The sequence below is a fragment of the Littorina saxatilis genome, linkage group LG7, assembly GCF_037325665.1.
Source record: "Littorina saxatilis isolate snail1 linkage group LG7, US_GU_Lsax_2.0, whole genome shotgun sequence".
Lineage (NCBI taxonomy): Eukaryota > Metazoa > Mollusca > Gastropoda > Littorinimorpha > Littorinidae > Littorina > Littorina saxatilis.
This window is the reverse complement of record NC_090251.1, coordinates 24,549,765-24,567,616: the sequence shown is the minus strand read 5'-3', so window position 1 is coordinate 24,567,616 and position 17,852 is coordinate 24,549,765. Positions and strand designations below refer to the sequence as shown.

General features: G+C 43.5%; 1 protein-coding gene and 1 non-coding gene across 2 annotated transcripts; one reads left to right on the top strand and one right to left on the bottom strand.

Annotated features, from left to right (window-relative positions):
- Positions 1 to 4,903: 4,903 nt before the first annotated feature.
- Positions 4,904 to 4,975, bottom strand: Trnae-cuc (transfer RNA glutamic acid (anticodon CUC)). The gene has a single exon. It is a non-coding gene; the product is annotated as a tRNA-Glu (tRNA).
- Positions 4,976 to 5,020: 45 nt separating this feature from the next.
- LOC138970996 (ATP-dependent DNA helicase Q1-like) lies at positions 5,021 to 17,820 on the top strand. Its single transcript, XM_070343592.1, has 12 exons — positions 5,021 to 5,329; positions 6,195 to 6,371; positions 6,985 to 7,164; positions 7,820 to 8,125; positions 9,366 to 9,532; positions 10,525 to 10,606; positions 12,377 to 12,525; positions 12,995 to 13,112; positions 14,753 to 14,891; positions 15,297 to 15,391; positions 16,252 to 16,524; positions 16,920 to 17,820. The coding sequence occupies exons 1-12, from the start codon at positions 5,323 to 5,325 to the stop codon at positions 17,603 to 17,605; spliced, it is 2,379 nt and encodes a 792-aa protein (XP_070199693.1). The 5' UTR covers positions 5,021 to 5,322; the 3' UTR covers positions 17,606 to 17,820.
- The last annotated feature ends 32 nt before the right edge of the window (positions 17,821 to 17,852 follow it).

Below are 17,852 nucleotides of genomic sequence, written 5' to 3'. Positions count from 1 at the left end.
ATTGGACGTATGAATTTATTTCTGGTGTTATTTCGTTTTCTTTGTTAGGTTTCAAATTAGCCAGCGTCGGTTCTTCGGTTGATCGCAACTCTTTTTGAGTCGGGTCAGTTTGAGTGACAGATCCATATCAGTAGGCTTTCGATCCTTGGCTAGTTGAACACTTTTCACGTCTGACCGAGCAACATGCTCTTGACACTGCTGGGAGCGGTGGTCGTAGTTCACACCCACCCCCAGCCCACACCCTCACCCCCACCTCCCACGGACCTCCCCCACCCTACAACATCGCCCGCTCCTCTACCCCATCCCGGGCTACCCCTCTCGCCGGCCCTCACCCAGCCCCCAACCCAAGTCAAGTGCCTGTGGACCGAGCCTGGAGATCTACGAACGTCGTAAGAATTAAGCTTATATAATGCTAAAAATACATATTATATACGTTTACATTGAAAGGGAAATGTATGTCAGAGGGAAATGTAAGTCAGAGAACAAAAAACAAGTAAAAAAAAGGCAAAGCTGTATCAAGTTTCATGGACATAATCACAATACGATTGTTTAGTTAGTTTCAGTGTTGATGGCGGCGGTGATGGGCAGGTTGGTGTTATGATCGTTGTCACGTAAGTTGTTGTTGCTGTTGGTGTTTTCGTGTTGTTTTTTCATTTCATATTTCTGGTGTGTGTGGGTCGGTTTTTTTGGTTTGTTTTTTCAAGCTTTTATTCAAATGATGCAATGCTTAAACGCTCGCATGTTTATCGGTTAAGACAAGAGCATCTAAACATGACAAATAGTAATATTTGCCTGTGGCATGCTCTTAAATTTCATCAACATGACATGTCAGTATCGTCATTCCCCCCTCCCCCCCCCCCCCCCCCAGACCCAGACGCGGTTGTTTCATTCCCACAACTATCCGCTATGCTGATGAAATCTTAAAATAATACAGTATCCAGATAAATCATCTTAGGGATGCTGTTTATGCCAATGTCCAAAATAAATCAATACAATGATCTCAAAAGCACAGTTCTTCCAATGTAAACATTTTGGGTGAGATATGTCACGGCTTGATAACACCATCCCTCCAGTTGGACACCCACCAGTTCAAAGTGACATTGTTTTATGAACTAATTTCGTGGCCCGGGTAGCTCAGGTGGTAGAGCACTGGACTTGTGATCGAGAGGTCGCTGGTCGGCGAATCCGGGCCGGGACGGACACGGGTCAACTTTATGTGCAGACCCAGAGACGGGTATCCATCTCGCACCCCCGTGTAACAATATTACCATCCTATCTGGACTAATTCAGATTTTGTAGAAAAAGCCGTTGAGGAGCAGTATCTCTGTACCCAAATCCAAAAATGTGTAAGTAACACTTCGGCCAACGTTATGGCTGTGTGTGACAAATTTCACGTGGAATAATAAATAAATACATTATTTACAATTTACAAAAAGAACTGAAAAAAAGTCAGCATTGAATAGAGAAAAGAAAAAGAAGAGAAAAAAGAGAAGAAAAAAAAAGGAAGAAAGAAATGGGGTTGAAACAACCTGCATGCAACTAAGGTCGCAAACACACACACACACACACACACACGCGCGCGCGCGCGCACGCGCACACACACACACACACAAACACACACACACACACAGGTGTGTGAAAACAAACACGAATTAGCATTGAAAAAAGGGACAATACCCACCCTGGGACAATAAAGTACCAAAGGACGAGTGATGTCCCATGTTTATGCATAGATCAGTAGCACTGAGCTGCTAACTCACACACACACACACACACGCAAGCACGCACGCACGCACACACACACACACACACACACACACACACACACACACACACACACACTGACACGCACACCAACGTCAAATTCGGTATACTATCTTTGAACTTAAAGGCCTCCCGTAAACCATCACAGATACTGTCAGGCTTTTACACACAGTACAAACACCCTTTCATTTAAACACTCACCGCTTGAGAACATCCTAGGTGCCCTCCGTAAAGAGCGAGCAATTTTCAAAGAATTTATATTTGCGTGGTTTATCTTACCCCTGAGCCATCGTGAACCCGTGGCCGTGTGATCCAGTTTCCCTTTCAAGTTCACAATGTAGTCGTCAGTTAGTGATTTGAATGCGACTCGATGTGAGCTTATCTGCAATAGTACGTTATTATGTACCTCTGACTATGCACGAAACAAACGGCGGCTGTGGTTCACAAGAACTAGCGATGGCTTTTGACTGTTCAGACTGGCGGATAGGCATAAACCGTCGTCTGCTACGAGAACCACGACCTTGCGTGACCCTGCCGGGCTTCCGGGCTTTTCTTTTTTCAAACTTTCAAAACTTCCAATTGCACTGATCTTGTCTTGATGAAAAAAGAATTCTTGAATGATTTAAGAATGTTTGTGTAACAAGCTGTCAATTTATTATTTAGATTTTAAAAAGTTAGGTCTAGCGCCAAAACGCACCACGGTCCGATTGTCTCTGAGACAATCCGCAAAATAAATTCTTTGAAAATTGCCCGCTCTTTTCGTAGGGCATCTAGGATGTTCCCGTTTGGTGAGCGTCCAAACATGATGGAAGGGTGTTTGTACTGTGTGTAAAAGCCTGACAGTATTTGTGATGGTTTACGGGAGGCTTACTGTGCCTTCAAGGTCGCGGATTAGGTCACAGACCTAGATCAACTGTTTGTACAGAGACGGTATCCATGTCCTACCCCCGTGTTACCACGGGCGGATATTTTGCCCGTTAAGGTCAATGCTTGTTACTCATGGAGTTTACGTTCATCACCATTTTTTGCTTGAAACTTTATGTAATCCTCAAACACCATATTAACTCATTTTCAAAAGATTGTGTTTGAAAACAAACAAATAAGCATGGACTGTAAGATGCAGGTCCATGGAATAAGTAATGACATCATTTGAACTATACAGTCCAGATAATGTGGATTGTGTACGACCCATGTGGAATTTAAAAAGGAAGTTTTTATCCTATTTAAATGGTGTGGGTTGTGTGGGTTTTCTGCAGCATTTCTGCATAATGTCACCTTCCGCCAAAGCATCGTTTTTTCTGCAGCAAAACTGCAACATTATTGCGATTAACTTTTTCTTCGGAATAATCTGTGACAGTTTTTCAGAAAAACCAACGACGGTTCTTGTAAAGTAGCGTTTGTACCCGTCACCACCGCCCCCTCCCCCGCCACCCCCCCCCCCCCAAAAAAAAACACCTTGACTAAATGTAAACAAGTCGCGTAAGGCGAAAATACAACATTTAGTCAAGTAGCTGTCGAACTCACAGAATCCGTTTGTATGGCCATGTTGGGTTTGATGCGTGCATGCCTGGTTTTCTCCTGTAGATGGGTGTCGGCACAGAAGGTCTGCCCGCTGTCCTCAGCCAACATGCTCCGTCTTCATGGCAGCTCAAATTTTTTATCGAGGTTCTCTCCTCTAGATCCGCCGTGTTTCGCCTAGGGGCTTTCGCTGCCTAGTTGATAGGGTCACCTCGTAGAGGATGTGGTCATAGACCACGCACGGTCGGTCTTGGGATAGGGAAACGTTATGCTAGTCCGGAGGGATTACGCCACAATGGCCACCTCGCGAAGACCCAGGGTCCTAGACTAGGGAGGTCCAAGGGGGAGCACCGGGAGGGCTACCCCTCTACCCGCACCTCCAACACAATCCCTTCCCCTGGTAGCTTCATCCCCAAGGAGGAAACAAAGCTACCTGCAACACCCCGAACTCACAGAATGAAACTGAACGCAATGCCATTTTTCAGCAAGACCGTATACTCGTAGCATCGTCAGTCCACCGCTCATGGCAAAGGCAGTGAAATTGACAAGAAGAGCGGGGTAGTAGTTGCGCTAAGAAGGATAGCACGCTTTTCTGTACCTCTCTTTGTTTTAACTTTCTGAGCGTGTTTTTAATCCAAACATATCATATCTATATGTTTTTGGAATCAGGAACCGACAAGGGATAAGATGAAAGTGTTTTCAAATTGATTTCGACAATTTAATTTTGATAATAATTTTTATATATTTAATTTTCAGAGCTTGTTTTTAATCCAAATATAACATATTTATATGTTTTTGGAATCAGCAAATGATGGAGAATAAGATGAACGTAAATTTGGATCGTTTTATACATTTTTATTTTTGTTTTTACAATTTTCAGATTTTTAATGACCAAAGTCATTAATTAATTTTTAAGCCACCAAGCTGAAATGCAATACCGAAGTCCGGGCTTCGTCGAAGATTGCTTGACCAAAATTTCAATCAATTTGGTTGAAAAATGAGGGCGTGACAGTGCCGCCTCAACTTTCACGAAAAGCCGGATATGACGTCATCAAAGACATTTATCAAAAAAATGAAAAAAAACGTTCGGGGATTTCATACCCAGGAACTCTCATGTCAAATTTCATAAAGATCGGTCCAGTAGTTTAGTCTGAATCGCTCTACACACACACACAGACAGACACACACACACACACACGCACATACACCACGACCCTCGTCTCGATTCCCCCCTCTACGTTAAAACATTTAGTCAAAACTTGACTAAATGTAAAAAGGAAATCCGCTGAACGCGGCAAGGGAAATTTGAACGCACTATATATTACACAGGCTGTTTTTGCCTGGACCGGATTTTGCTGCAGCGTACCCGGCCTGACACAAAATGTATTTTGGAAAAGACTTACTGTTTTGTGCATACCTGTCTGTTTCAATAACATGTGCGAGCTATGAAATGGTTTATGACTCAATAGGTTCTTATATATTTTGAGTTTTTGTGAATCGCTTTTTTTTATTTTTTTTTATCTGTTGGTAAATATTACGATATTACGAACCTTTGATAAGTGAGTGTGTGCATGACAGTCTTTAGAAAGTTGAACTAAAATGTTAGTCATGCAAAAAACATTTCCCAAGCGGGGAATCGAACCCCGGCCGTCGCGGTGAGAGCGCGAAATCCTAACCACTAGACCACTTGGGAAGCTGTTTAGATGGGGCAATTTCCTTACTATAACCTCTTGTTACGGCTTAGTGTAATCATCCGGGTAAGTAAAACATGGCTGCGCCCATTAGACCAAAAGTAGAGAGCTTGTTTGTGGTGCACCCAGCGACTTAACATGTCAAATAACCTTTGTTTTGCGTTCTCATCTTTGGGATTCAGTCATACACGATAGTATATCTGCAAAAACAGACCGCTGACCAGTCGAATCCGCTCACTGAAGACTTTGAACAATCTATACCAGTATAACCACTGACTCATTCAGTCATTGACTGACTGAGCACATCACGTTTATCACTGTGACTGTATCAGCATCAGCAGTCGTAAGGATGGAAGGTAAAGATCGATGTGTATGCATACATGTATACATGCAGTAGATCATATGATTAGTATCTTGTCATTCTAGCGATTACTCGGATTAGTCACTCATAACCATAACGACTAACGTACAAGCCTGTTAAAAAAAACTATTAAAGGTATACATGTTCTTAATTTGTGTTATTGTAAATTATACTGTATACAATATACCTACATATACTATTACTTATTACTATAGGGGTGAACCCATAATAGGTCCCTGGTTTCAACTTCAAGTATCCTTCAAAGTATCGCATCAGGGCAGCGAATGCCACTATAAGTATAATGATTACCAGGAGCATAGACCTATATCCCTGCCAGGAGTAAAGGTTTACATTTATTTTTTTTTAAACCAAGGGGTTTGTAAGTGTAACATTTAATTTTTGACAAAACTAAACATTTACAAGTATACATTCGTAACATTGATCGAATCTGTGGTCTTTATAGTGGACTTTAAAAACAAATAACAATGAGACAAATAAAACAAATGAAAGAAACACATTCTTAGTATGTTTTTGATCCAATCTCTGGCAAGGAAATCGATCATCAGAGTTAATAGCCAGGAATGACGAAATAAATGAAGTAGAAGGAAATTGACGTCGGCGTCGAAAGAATTGTTAATAGGTGAGATTGAACACCGAGAGAAGAGGAAGAGAAGAGGAGATCAAGAGAGAGAGGTTTAAGGTTAGAGATTGAGAAGAGTCACTGAAGGATGGGACTGCCATGGGAGATCATCAGATGGGAGAATAAGTGACCAGAGTAGGGCATGGGGTGAGGGGTTAAGGGACGTAAAGGGGTTTCTTATGATTTTTTCCCTCTCAGACAGTATACATGTCTGTTTCAGGATACCAAGAAGAGCTGAAGTCAGTGAAGACAGAACTAAAGGAGGTGGAGCAGCTTCTGGAAGAGTTGCTGAATCGGCAGTCTCGTCTGCAGCAGCGCAGGGCTGAACTTGAGAGCGTCTTACAAAACCAAAAGGCCCAGAAGCGGCAAGAATCTGACAAACAGTGGGACAATACAGGTAGGTTTTGAAACAGGCCTACATTATGTTATTTAAGATTTTGCTTCGGGTTTGTGTAGTGTATCGTAGTGTAATGGTAGTCCCACTAGAATGGCAAGGTAACGTACAATATGCTAAGGACGTTTGTGTGAATTGAAGTAATAAATCAACGTAAGGAACTTTCGGCATCTGCTCGTCTAAATTATAAGTGGTATGTGTAACTAGTACTGCATGTTGTGTAAGTGTACTCAAAGGCATCGTTTTCCAAATGAGGTTGTTTTTTCACTGTGGTGTAGCTTGCAGTGAGGACAAATCCAGAGCAAAAGCCTAAGTTGATATATATTTGAAAATCATGTTATGACTTAAACACGTTTGTTTGTTTGTTGTTCTTCTTGTTGAGTAAACAGAATAAGAGGACTGGACTCGATCACTAAACTATGATCATTTTATAATTTTTGTAATTGCAAAGTGTTTGACTTATCTTTTGCCTTTCAAGTACAAAATATCAAATACAATGTAGATTAAATGTCCAAGTATGAGATTGTTCTGTTTTCTGACTTGTTTTTACTGTACGTTATTGTTTACAACCTTTGGTGATGACACTGGTTTTATGTTTGTGCTGTTTTCATTACAGATTTCTCCTGGTCTACAGAGCTGGTGAGCAAACTTCAGTCAGTGTTCAAGATGACAGAGTTGCGGCCCATGCAGCTACAGACGATGAACGCCACACTGTCTGGTCGTGATTGTCTCCTCATCATGCCGACAGGGGGCGGCAAAAGTCTCTGTTTCCAGCTCCCTGCACTAGTCTCCAAAGGTTACCAGAGTCCCTTATTTTTTCTGCTTTCTTTTCAATTTTCTGATCCGGCGACCATGCAAGCCAACCAGTATTCCTAGCTCTTTCAGAAACTGGTGGCTCTTCTACCCCGCCAGTCAAATTAGGTCTACAACACTTGGATTACGTAACAACATTTGTGAGGAGAAAATCTGTCAAATGAAATATCAACCAGTATGTGTGACTGTTTCCCGGTAGACAATGGAAAGAACGATTCCGAACCATTTTTGAGGCATCATTTGACCAGCATTGGATGAACAAGTGATTTTCATCTCCACCTTTCATATCTCTTGTAGCTAATGAATGCTCTGGTCTTGTTTGGTCCTAAATATTTATGTTAAGATACATGTATTATGGATGCTGCCAAAACTAGGTCAAGAAATTGTGTTCAGGTATGAAGTTTTCCTTATTTTGAAGGATATTCACTGTTAGTGTTGGTTTTTAATGTAAATAATTAACACATTTTGATTGATTTTGAAGCTATTTATCAATTGTTAGCACTAAGACCAAAGTAATCCTGTGCAAATACCTGTCTTGTCTTTCTTTTAATTGAGTACTTACAGAACTACAAAAATCTTACAGTTCTAATCCGTTTTGACTCTTTTCAGTGTTCATGTCTGTTTGTTACATGTTGCAGGCATCACTGTGGTTGTCTCCCCTTTGGTATCGCTGATGGAAGACCAGGTTATGGCATTGCAGCACTTCAGCATCGAAGCAGTCATGCTTAACGCAGACGCTGACAAATCAACCGTGAAGTATGTGCAAGATGCCATGACAGATCCCAAGGCAACCCTGAAGCTTGTCTACGTCACGCCAGAAAAGCTGGCCAAGTCAAAACGCTTTATGAACCGCCTGGAGAAGATGTACGAAAAGGGATTGTTCGCACGGCTGGTGATTGACGAGGTTCACTGCTGTTCCCAATGGGGCCATGACTTCAGGCCAGGTATGGACTGGTAATAGCACTCATACTTAGATTTGCTATAGTGGAACCCCCCTTTTAAGACCTCCAAAAATCCGAGAAAATGAGGTCTAAAAAAGGAGGGAGTCTTAAAATGGGGGTAAAATTACACAGGTTATCAACACAAAGTCTGAGTAAACCTTAAAATGGGGGGTTCCACTGTATTACGCACATGCACACACACACACACACACACACACACACACACACACACACACACACACACACACGCACGCACGCACGCACGCACGCACGCACGCACGCACGCACGCACGCACGCACGCACGCACGCACGCACACACACACACACTCTCTCTCTCTCTCTCTCTCTCTCTCTCTCTCTCTCTTTTTCACACTCGTATACACACACACTCACACACACACTTGAAGATTTCTCCCCTTCAGGGCCGGACTAGGGGGAGGGGGGGGTTACAGGGGCTGCGCACCCCCCCCTATCTGGTTTAAGCATGTACCTCCCAAGCGCATATTTTTTTTTTTTTTAATTATTTGTGGGGGAGGGGGGGGGGGGGGGGGGGGTTGCATCTGGATCATCATGAAATCCGAGGAGAAATCGCACCTCTCACCCCCTCCAAAAAAAATCATGAAAAAGGGAACATTCCTTGCATTGCATTCCGTTGCCTATGCGTCATAGGGGATCCATCGGCACTCGATTTTTGTGATGAAAAGTATGAGTCCTTTCAATCTCAAATCGTCTTCAGTGCCTATGCAGCTTGCTGTCGAATTTACCTTTTTTGTTCAAGGAGAGGCTTCCTTTCCCTCCAGAAACATCAAAAAACGTTCAGCTTCAATGGGGCTTTGCCCCCTTGCAACCCCCACCAAGGGGCTTCGTCCCCTGGATCCCCATCTGTAACCCCCCACCTTTAGTACTTACCTAGTCCGACCCTGCCCTTTAAAACCTTCTTTCCCAAATTTTATGTTCAAATTACCCTCATTTTCTGACCAAATTTTCTCAGATATTGGGGAAGTCTGAAAGGAGGGGGACCACTGTGCAAACCATTGTATATCGGTTATCCTTACAGTGATCATGCTGACGATTTTCTAAACTGGTTCCTGCAAAAACTGGTCAGTCTGCGATAACATTTCAAACAAAATATTAACCAGAATAAAAGAGTTGTAGCCAATTCCATTCCCGGTGTTTTCAGATTTATTTATTTTTACCGGTAAAATTTGAGAAATTTGCAGTAAAGGCAATCTCTGCATACAGATTACAAATTCCTGGGGATCATGAAGAGGCAGTTCCCAGGCGTGCCTCTATTGGGTCTGACGGCCACGGCCACCATCAAGGTTCTGGAGGACGTGAAGACCATTCTCAACATCCCTGACTGTCTGCTTCTCCGGTCCTCCTTCAACAGACCAAACCTCTACTACCAGGTACATACAGCTTTATACTCTAATACAATATTTCTTCTTCTTCTTCTTCTTTGTTCATGGGCTGAAACTCCCACGTTCACTCATGTTTTGCACGAGTGGATTTTTACGTATATGACCATTTTTATCCCGCCATTCAGGCAGCATGCAATGCGCCGATTCCGGGGGAAGCATGCTTGGTATTTTCGTGTTTCTATAACCCACCGAACTCTGACATGGATTACATTATCTTTTCTGTGCGCTTTTGGTCTTGTGCTTGCGTGTACACACGAAGGGACATTAGTCACTAGCAGGTCTGCACATAAGTTGACCTGTGAGATCGGAAAAATCTCCACCCTTAACCCACCAGGCGGCCACGGCCGGGATTTGAACTCTCGACCTTCCGATTAGGAGGCTGATGTCTTATCCACTAGGCCACTGCGCCCGTCCATAATACAATACATATACCATTCTCAACATCCCCGACTGTCTGCTTCTCCGGTCCGCCTTCAACAGACCCAACCTCTACTACCAGGTCAATACAGCTGTAAAGAATAATACAGTACAGATCCTTTATCAATGAACTCAACGTTTACTACCACATAAGTACATTTTTAGGGCTGGGCACTTGTTGCTGTAATTGTATGTTTTGTGACACGATAGGCGCAATTAGAGACAAACTGCTTGTGGTAAGTGACTGCGCATGCGACAAACAAACTAGAATCTGAAGTAGAAAATTAATTGTTGCTTGCACATGTAAACCTAGGGCAGTACTTTACAAAATGGTGCCATCCTCAAGACAGTCTTTACAGCAGTAGATACCTTAAACTTCTTTGAAGTAAATTCTAGAATGCTTTTTTGCGAATATTTTGCTGCAACCAAGGCTCTCAGAAAGACCACGTGTACTGCAAATCAAAGTATTTGAAAACGGGTGTGAAAGTTTCCAAGTTGATACGATTAACGCTTTCTGGACAATGCTGCTTTAGCTAATTAGTTTCCTGTCATTACCTGTGCAGGTACTCCCCAAGCCATCATCACAAGAAGAGGCGCTGAACGACATGCATGACATCATCAACAGAAACTTCCGGCAACAGTCGGGTAATTACACTCCCATTCCTTCCAACACTTTCCTGCTTTTATTTTGCACCTGTTTCAGTTATTCTCATTTCTCATTTCTCATTACTTTATTGTCCCATCGCTGGGAAATTCGGGTCGCTTCCTCCCAGTGGAAAGCTAGCAGCAACGGAGTCGCGCTACCCAGGTGTCTGCGTGTTTAGGTGTATTCAGCCACCTGCACTTATGGCAGAATGACCAGGGTCTTTTACGTGCCATTGTGATGACACGGGGGTGGGACATGGCTTCCGTCTCTGGGTCTGCACATAAAGTTGACCCGTGTCCGTCCCGGCCCGAATTCGAACCTGCGACCTTTCGATCACAAGTCCAGTGCTCTACCAACTGAGCTACCGGGCCTTTGACTTTGGAATAAGAGAGTGTTGCATTTATCTCCATTTTTTAATGGGAATACAAAACATTCAAACATGCCTTTCATTTGAGTATTGAGAGAAAAAAAGAGATACAGACTTTTTATCATGTATAGATACAAGGCGAAGTTTTGCACAGAAAACACCCAGGGTGTTGAGTTTTACTATGTTTCCAAGTATAAGGATGCTCTTATACCAAGTATAAGGATGCTCTTATACCAAGTATAAGGATGCTCTTATACCAAGTATAAGGATGCTCTTATACCAAGTATAAGGATGCTCTTATACCAAGTAAAATCCTTGATGGCTTTTGAGGTGGTTTACTAGATCGTTTTGCCAAGGTATCTTTAACCTTCACCAGATCACGCTTTGGACTACACAGTCCCGATGATGTGGGTCGTGTACGACCAATACTTTTGAAGAAGGATTCAACGTAAAAAGTATGGGTCGTACAAAAACCCACGCCATCCGGATAGGGATAAATTCTTTACTGCCTCTTTGCAGATTATGGGTCTTACACGACCCACGCTATCTGAACAGGGATAAACATTGCAATACCCTTCTTTAAGTCCATATCATCCGGACTGTCCAGTTCAAATAACGTCATTGTCTATTTGTTTGTTTACAAAGATAATCTTTCAGAAAGTGGTCGATGGGAGGGTCCTATGTTGTTTGAGGATTACATGAAGTTTCAATAAAACAAAAATCCCAATAGTTTCAGAGACAAAGACACTTTTGTGAGGCTCTGGGTCGGCCACAACCCAGGAAGCACGGTGAAGGTTAAAGATCGTGGTTACATTGTTCTTGAATTAGGGCACACATTAGTGACTAGATGAATACCCGCTTCGCCGGGTACGGCTTCGCCGGGAAGAAGTCGAGCCGAATACCCGGCTGTGCCGGGGACCCGGAGCCGGCGCACCGCACGAAGGAAGGGAGATAAACGCGCAAAACACTGGAGAAGATAAGGAAGAGTAATACCCGGCTTCGCCGGGACAGTGACCTTCTAAAAATAGTATAACGGGAATATGGATTGAGCGTTGTCGACAGTGACCTTCTAAAAATAGAAACGGGAATATGGATTGACGCCACACGAAGGAAGGGAGATAAACGCAAAACACTGGAGAAGATAAGGAAGAGTTAGTGGGAATGGATCTGGGAAGATGAACAGAAAAACCAAAATTGGTTCAGCGCTGCGCGCTGAGAGCACGTGTTGAAATATCTCATCGACCAGGTTGTGTCCGGGGTGTACCTGAATATGGCCACCAAATTTGAAACAGATTCATCGAGAACCTTGGCCGTGCATCGCGAACACACAGACACACACACACACACACACAGACACAAGTCGTATATATATATATAGATGGTTTTCTCCTCTCTGTTGCAGGGATAGTATACTGTTTTTCCCAGAAGGAGACAGCGGAGGTGGCAGAGGGGTTGAGCAAGCGAGGCGTCCGGTCGATGTGTTACCATGCCAGCCTACCGTCCAAGCAGCGCAGTCATGTGCATCAGCTGTGGACCTCCAATCAGATCCAGGTGAGACAGTTTAACTAGGTCATGCAGCACAGGAGAGACAGTTTACCAGATCACAGGTGCTAAGGTTAATTCAGGCCATGGATCAGTGGCAAGACGGTTAAATGAGGTCATGGATCACAGGTGAGAGTGTAATTGGGTCATAAATCACAGGGTTTTTTTCTGGAGAAAGGGGCAGGGGCCAAGAGATCTGGCTCAAAGTAAACTCACGGAAAATCGTTTCTTGAACTTCCATGTCAAGGTCACTATAAATAAAAACTGTTAGATGTTATTTGGGGGAATAGAGGATAAGGAACGAAAGTGAATTCTTCTTTTTTTTGTTTTTGTTACTTGTTTCACCTCTTGGTCTGTACTTCAGCATGTTGACATTACTGCACTGATTGCACAGAATGCTTTATGCAACTATTCATTTCAAACACTTTACGCAATTATGCCTTGTGTAACTATTGTTTTGGAACGTCTTTGCTTAAAGGTTGTGGTGGCCACGGTGGCGTTTGGGATGGGCATTGACAAGCCAGACGTTCGTTTTGTCATCCACCATTCCCTCAGCAAGTCCATGGAGAATCTTTACCAGGAGAGTGGCAGAGCAGGTCAGTTATTTGTTCATTTTCATTTTCAGAACATGATTGTCCCATCGCCGGGAAATTCACGTCGCTTCCTCCCAGTGGAAAGCTAGCAGCAACAGAGTCGCGCTACCCAGGTGTGTGCGTGTTTAGGTGTAATCAGGCACCTGCACTTATGGCAAAATGACCGAGGTCTTTTTTTTTGCCACAGGGGTGGAACATGGATACAGTCTCTGAGTCTGCACATAAAGTTGACCTGTGTACGTCCCGGCTCGGATTTGAACCCGGGACCATAGGATCACAAGTCCAGTGCTCTACCAACTGAGCTACTGGGCCCAGATGGAGCAGATTATGTGAAAGGCCCACTCCACATTGTGAAAACAGTTCACCTCAACGTCTCAGATCTGGCCAGGCTTTTACATGGGATAAGACGATCCCTCCACTTGGACACTTACCAAAAATGAACAGCCTGAGTGCTCTTTGTCCACAGTGGTATTTATTTTTTAAAATTACTTCTGTAAGGCACAAGTGCCTTTTTTGAAAAAAAATTCCTACTAAAATTGTAACTCCCCACAGCAAGCTGTCAGACTCAGAGTGTTGATTTTCTTGCATTTTCTCCAGTGGAGGGATGGTCTTATCCCATGTAAAAGCCTGACCAGTTCTGAAACGGTGAGGTGAACTGTTTTCACGAGGCGTAGTGGGCCTTTCAACAATAACAAAATCCAGACATTTTCTTGCATTGTGCTAAACTTTGTTGTGAATTTTTGGCCATACCCCCTTTTCGATCCTGCTCTCTCGGATTTCTATCCATAGCTTTGCCATCGTAAGACTTACACTATTTTGAGACCTTATTTTCTCAGAACAAGAATACAATTATTCTTGTCACTATACCTATATACATCTGAATCAAAAATGAACAATCCAACACACAAACATAATGAAAGAAAACAAGCACCTAGCTGCTTGAAAGGCTTGACATTAGTCTTGTGAAGGATATGAGAACATACCGTGGAACCTCTCATTTAAGACTGCTAGAAATCTGGAGTAAACCAGGTCTGAAAAGAGAGGGTGTCTTAAACATGGAAATAAAGTTGCAGACAAGATCAATAAACAGTGTGGAGAAGCAAGGGCTTAAGGGGGGGGGGGGGGGGGATGTCTAGAAGGAGTGCAGTGAACGAGAAGAAGCAGAAAGGAGGGGGGGGGGGGGGGGGTGTCTTAAAAGGAGTGTGTGTGTGTCTATCAAGGGGAGTTCTTCTTCTTCTGCGTTCGTGGGCTGAAACTCCCACGTACACTCGTGTTTTTTGCACGAGTGGAATTTTACGTGTATGACGGTTTTTTACCCCGCCATTTAGGCAGCCATACGCCGTTTTCGGAGGAAGCATGCTGGGTATTTTCGTGTTTCTATAACCCACCGAACTCCGACATGGATTACAGGATCTTTTTCGTGTGCACTTGGTCTTGTGCTTGCGTGTACACACGGGGGTGTTCGGACACCGAGGAGAGTCTGCACACAAAGTTGACTCTGAGAAATAAATCTCTCGTCGAACGTGGGGACGAACTCACGCTGACAGCGGCCAACTGGATACAAATCCAGCGCGCTACCGACTGAGCTACATCCCCGCCCAAGGGGAGTTCCATTGTAATGTTTTTCCCTTGTCTGTGAGCAGGACGTGATGGGAGCAAGTCGCACTGCATCCTGTATTACCGCTTTGCTGACGTTGCACGGCAGAGCAACATGGTGTTCACAGAGAGAACTGGCCTGGACAACTTGTATGGCATTGTGGCCTACTGCATTGATGTGTCAGGGTACGTGCTAACAACATGTTGTTTTCTGTCTTAATAAAAGCATTCATCATTGTTTAGTTTTGTGTTTCAGTGTCTTGAACTTCACATTAAAAATATAATGCGTTTAATATAAAATAAATTGCTGTGTGGTTCAGTTTCAAAAGAACCCAATTCACTTCTATTTGTATCTCTGTCCATTAGTCTCCTCTCTATTTATTTCCTTTGACTTTCTTCTCAATCATTCACTCACTTTGCTGATGGACTGTCCGTTTTGACCTTGTGGGATAATTTTTTAACATTTTTTTTAGTGATTTCTTTTTTTTGTGTTTTTGTGTGTGTCGTGTGGTAGTTACCATTGCAAAACACATGCAGGTGCTCTGAAGAAAGCATATTGTTTGAATAATTGCAACGTCTGTGTTATTTCAGATGTCGGCGGTCACGCATCGCGCGTCATTTTGGAGAGACGTGGGACTCTACCGATTGTGCGGGCATGTGTGACCACTGTGACCCTAAAATCAAGAGTAAGTCGACCTTCTTGTCCTTGAAACATGGAATATTTTCCGGGAATAGGGTGGATGACATTCATACAAGACAAGACGGCAGTTTTAAAACAAGATGTCACAGTAAATGTCAGATTCCAATTCATCCATTGCAGACATGTCCTTTATGCTCTGAGGGGGTATTCAGAGGTTTTGAAAAAAAATGTCTGCAGTTATCCCGTTTGCATGGTCTGTTGTCATAAAAACATTGGTCAATTTTAATAATTTAGGAGGGACCGGCACGGTTGGCCTTGTGGTAAGGCGTCCGCCCCGTGATCGGGAGGTCGTGGGTTCGAACCCCGGCCGGGTCATACCCAAGACTTTAAAATTGGCAATCTAGTGGCCGCTCCGCCTGGCGTCTGGCATTATGGGGTTAGTGCTAGGACTGGTTGGTCCGGTGTCAGAATAATGTGACTGGGTGAGACATGAAGCCTGTGCTGCGACTTCTGTCTTGTGTGTGGCGCACGTTAAATGTCAAAGCAGCACCGCCCTGATATGGCCCTTCGTGGTCGGCTGGGCGTTAAGCGAACAAACAAAACAAAACAAAATAATTTAGGAAGTTTTTCAGTTTCAAATCATAACACAGAGTGCTGAGAATAAATGTGTGAATAGAGAACTTTTGCTAGTACATCATTATGATGGGACTTTTTTCCCTTCTAGAATCATTTTGTTGCAGGATATTTTGTTAATTTAGATAAAGATGTAATGCTGATTTTTGATCGGATAGTTGGAGACACATTTATTTATATGTTATTTGAACAAAAGTGTTTGAATCAGGTGTTTTCACAAGGGGGTATCATTGCAAAGCAAGCTGCTCATATTTTCTTTGTTTTTTATCATAGGGCTTTGCAACAAACGGGATGTCACACGACTGTGTCAGGACGTGATCAAAATCCTGAACAACGCTGCTGCTACCAACCAGCGTGTAACCGCCCCCAAGGTCCTTGACGCCTGGTACAACAAGGGTGCCCCTACCCTGAGGGTCAAAGAGGTCAAGGTTGCGAGTGTGTCGCGGGACAAGGCTGAGCGAATTCTTGCCCACATGCTGCTGGAAGGCTACATCCGTGAGGATTTCCACTTCACTGCCTACTCCACCATCTGTTACCTACTTCCAGGTGAGTCACTGACTGTCATCAACTTTACTTGACCAAAATGTCAATCAATTTCATCAAAAAAAGACAGTGTGACAGTGCCACCTTAATTTTCGCTAAAAGCCGGATATGACGTCATCAAAGACATTTATCGAAGAAAGGAAAAAACGGTCTGGAGATATCATCTGGAAGAAATTTTGACTCACCTGATAACGCGTGAGATCATGAAATTGTACACACACAAAAAAAGACTAAAAGCATTCTCTGCATATACATCCCCGCCCCCCCTCATTTTTATTTCTTGCACATTTTTGCAATTTGGAAATCTCAAGAATAATCTCTTCTGCTTATGAAAATGACAAAAATGTACCAGTTGTGGGGAAAATATCAAGTCTGAACACTTTTTTCCTTCTCTCCAGGCAGCAGAGCCAAGGCGTTATTGGCTGGTTCTGCTCAGGTTGCCATGGAGTTTGAATCCAAAGCTTCTGCCACCACCTCCCCCACTGCCGAAACAGCCACCACGAGTGTCAAAAACGGCAAAACCAAAGACGTCAAGACAGCAGCAAGCAAGGAGTCTGGCGTTCGGGTGAAGCCCGTCTTTGTCAACAAGGAGCAATCACACTTCTCATCCCACGTTCCAAAAGGTTCCTCAACCTCCCTCAAAGACGATGCCTCTAACACAAGCAGTGCCAAAGATCACCATGGCAACGGTGCTAGTACATCAACCTCAGGTAGAAAGAAAGCAGTCGTTGGAAGGAAGCGAAAACCTGTGATCAGCAGCGGTGACGATGACAGTGGTGAAGAGAGACTAGAGAGAAAGAAGCGACAGGGTAAGGTTTCGAGAGACAAGAGTGCAGCTGATGACATGAAAGATCTTGAAGAACTGGCTTTTGCCTCTTCTGATGAGGATTCAGACTTTAAAGAATGGACACCGAAGCGTCAAAAACGTAGCAATGTCCCCAGACAAGATGGAAATGCAGGTAAAATGAAGAAGAAGGCAGGAGTTGAACAGAGGAAACTCAGCAACTCTTTGAGCGACAAAGGTGACAACAGTCTCAAATTGAATTGTGAGGAAGATCCTGTCTGTGTGTCCGACAGTGACTGATGCACCTCTGAACAGTTTGTGTGTGAGCGTGTCTATGTTTCTGTGCAAGTGTGCTACTTAGGGTATGTGTGTGTCGGTGTGTCAGTTTGTGTGTGAGCGTGTCTATGTTTCTGTGCAAGTGTGCTACTGAGGGTATGTGTGTGTCGGTGTGTCAGTTTGTGTGTCTGTGTGTAAAGAAGACGAGAATAAAAAGAAAGTCCAAAGGGCTTTATTCAGATACTGTCTTTGGGTATTTTCCTGAATCACT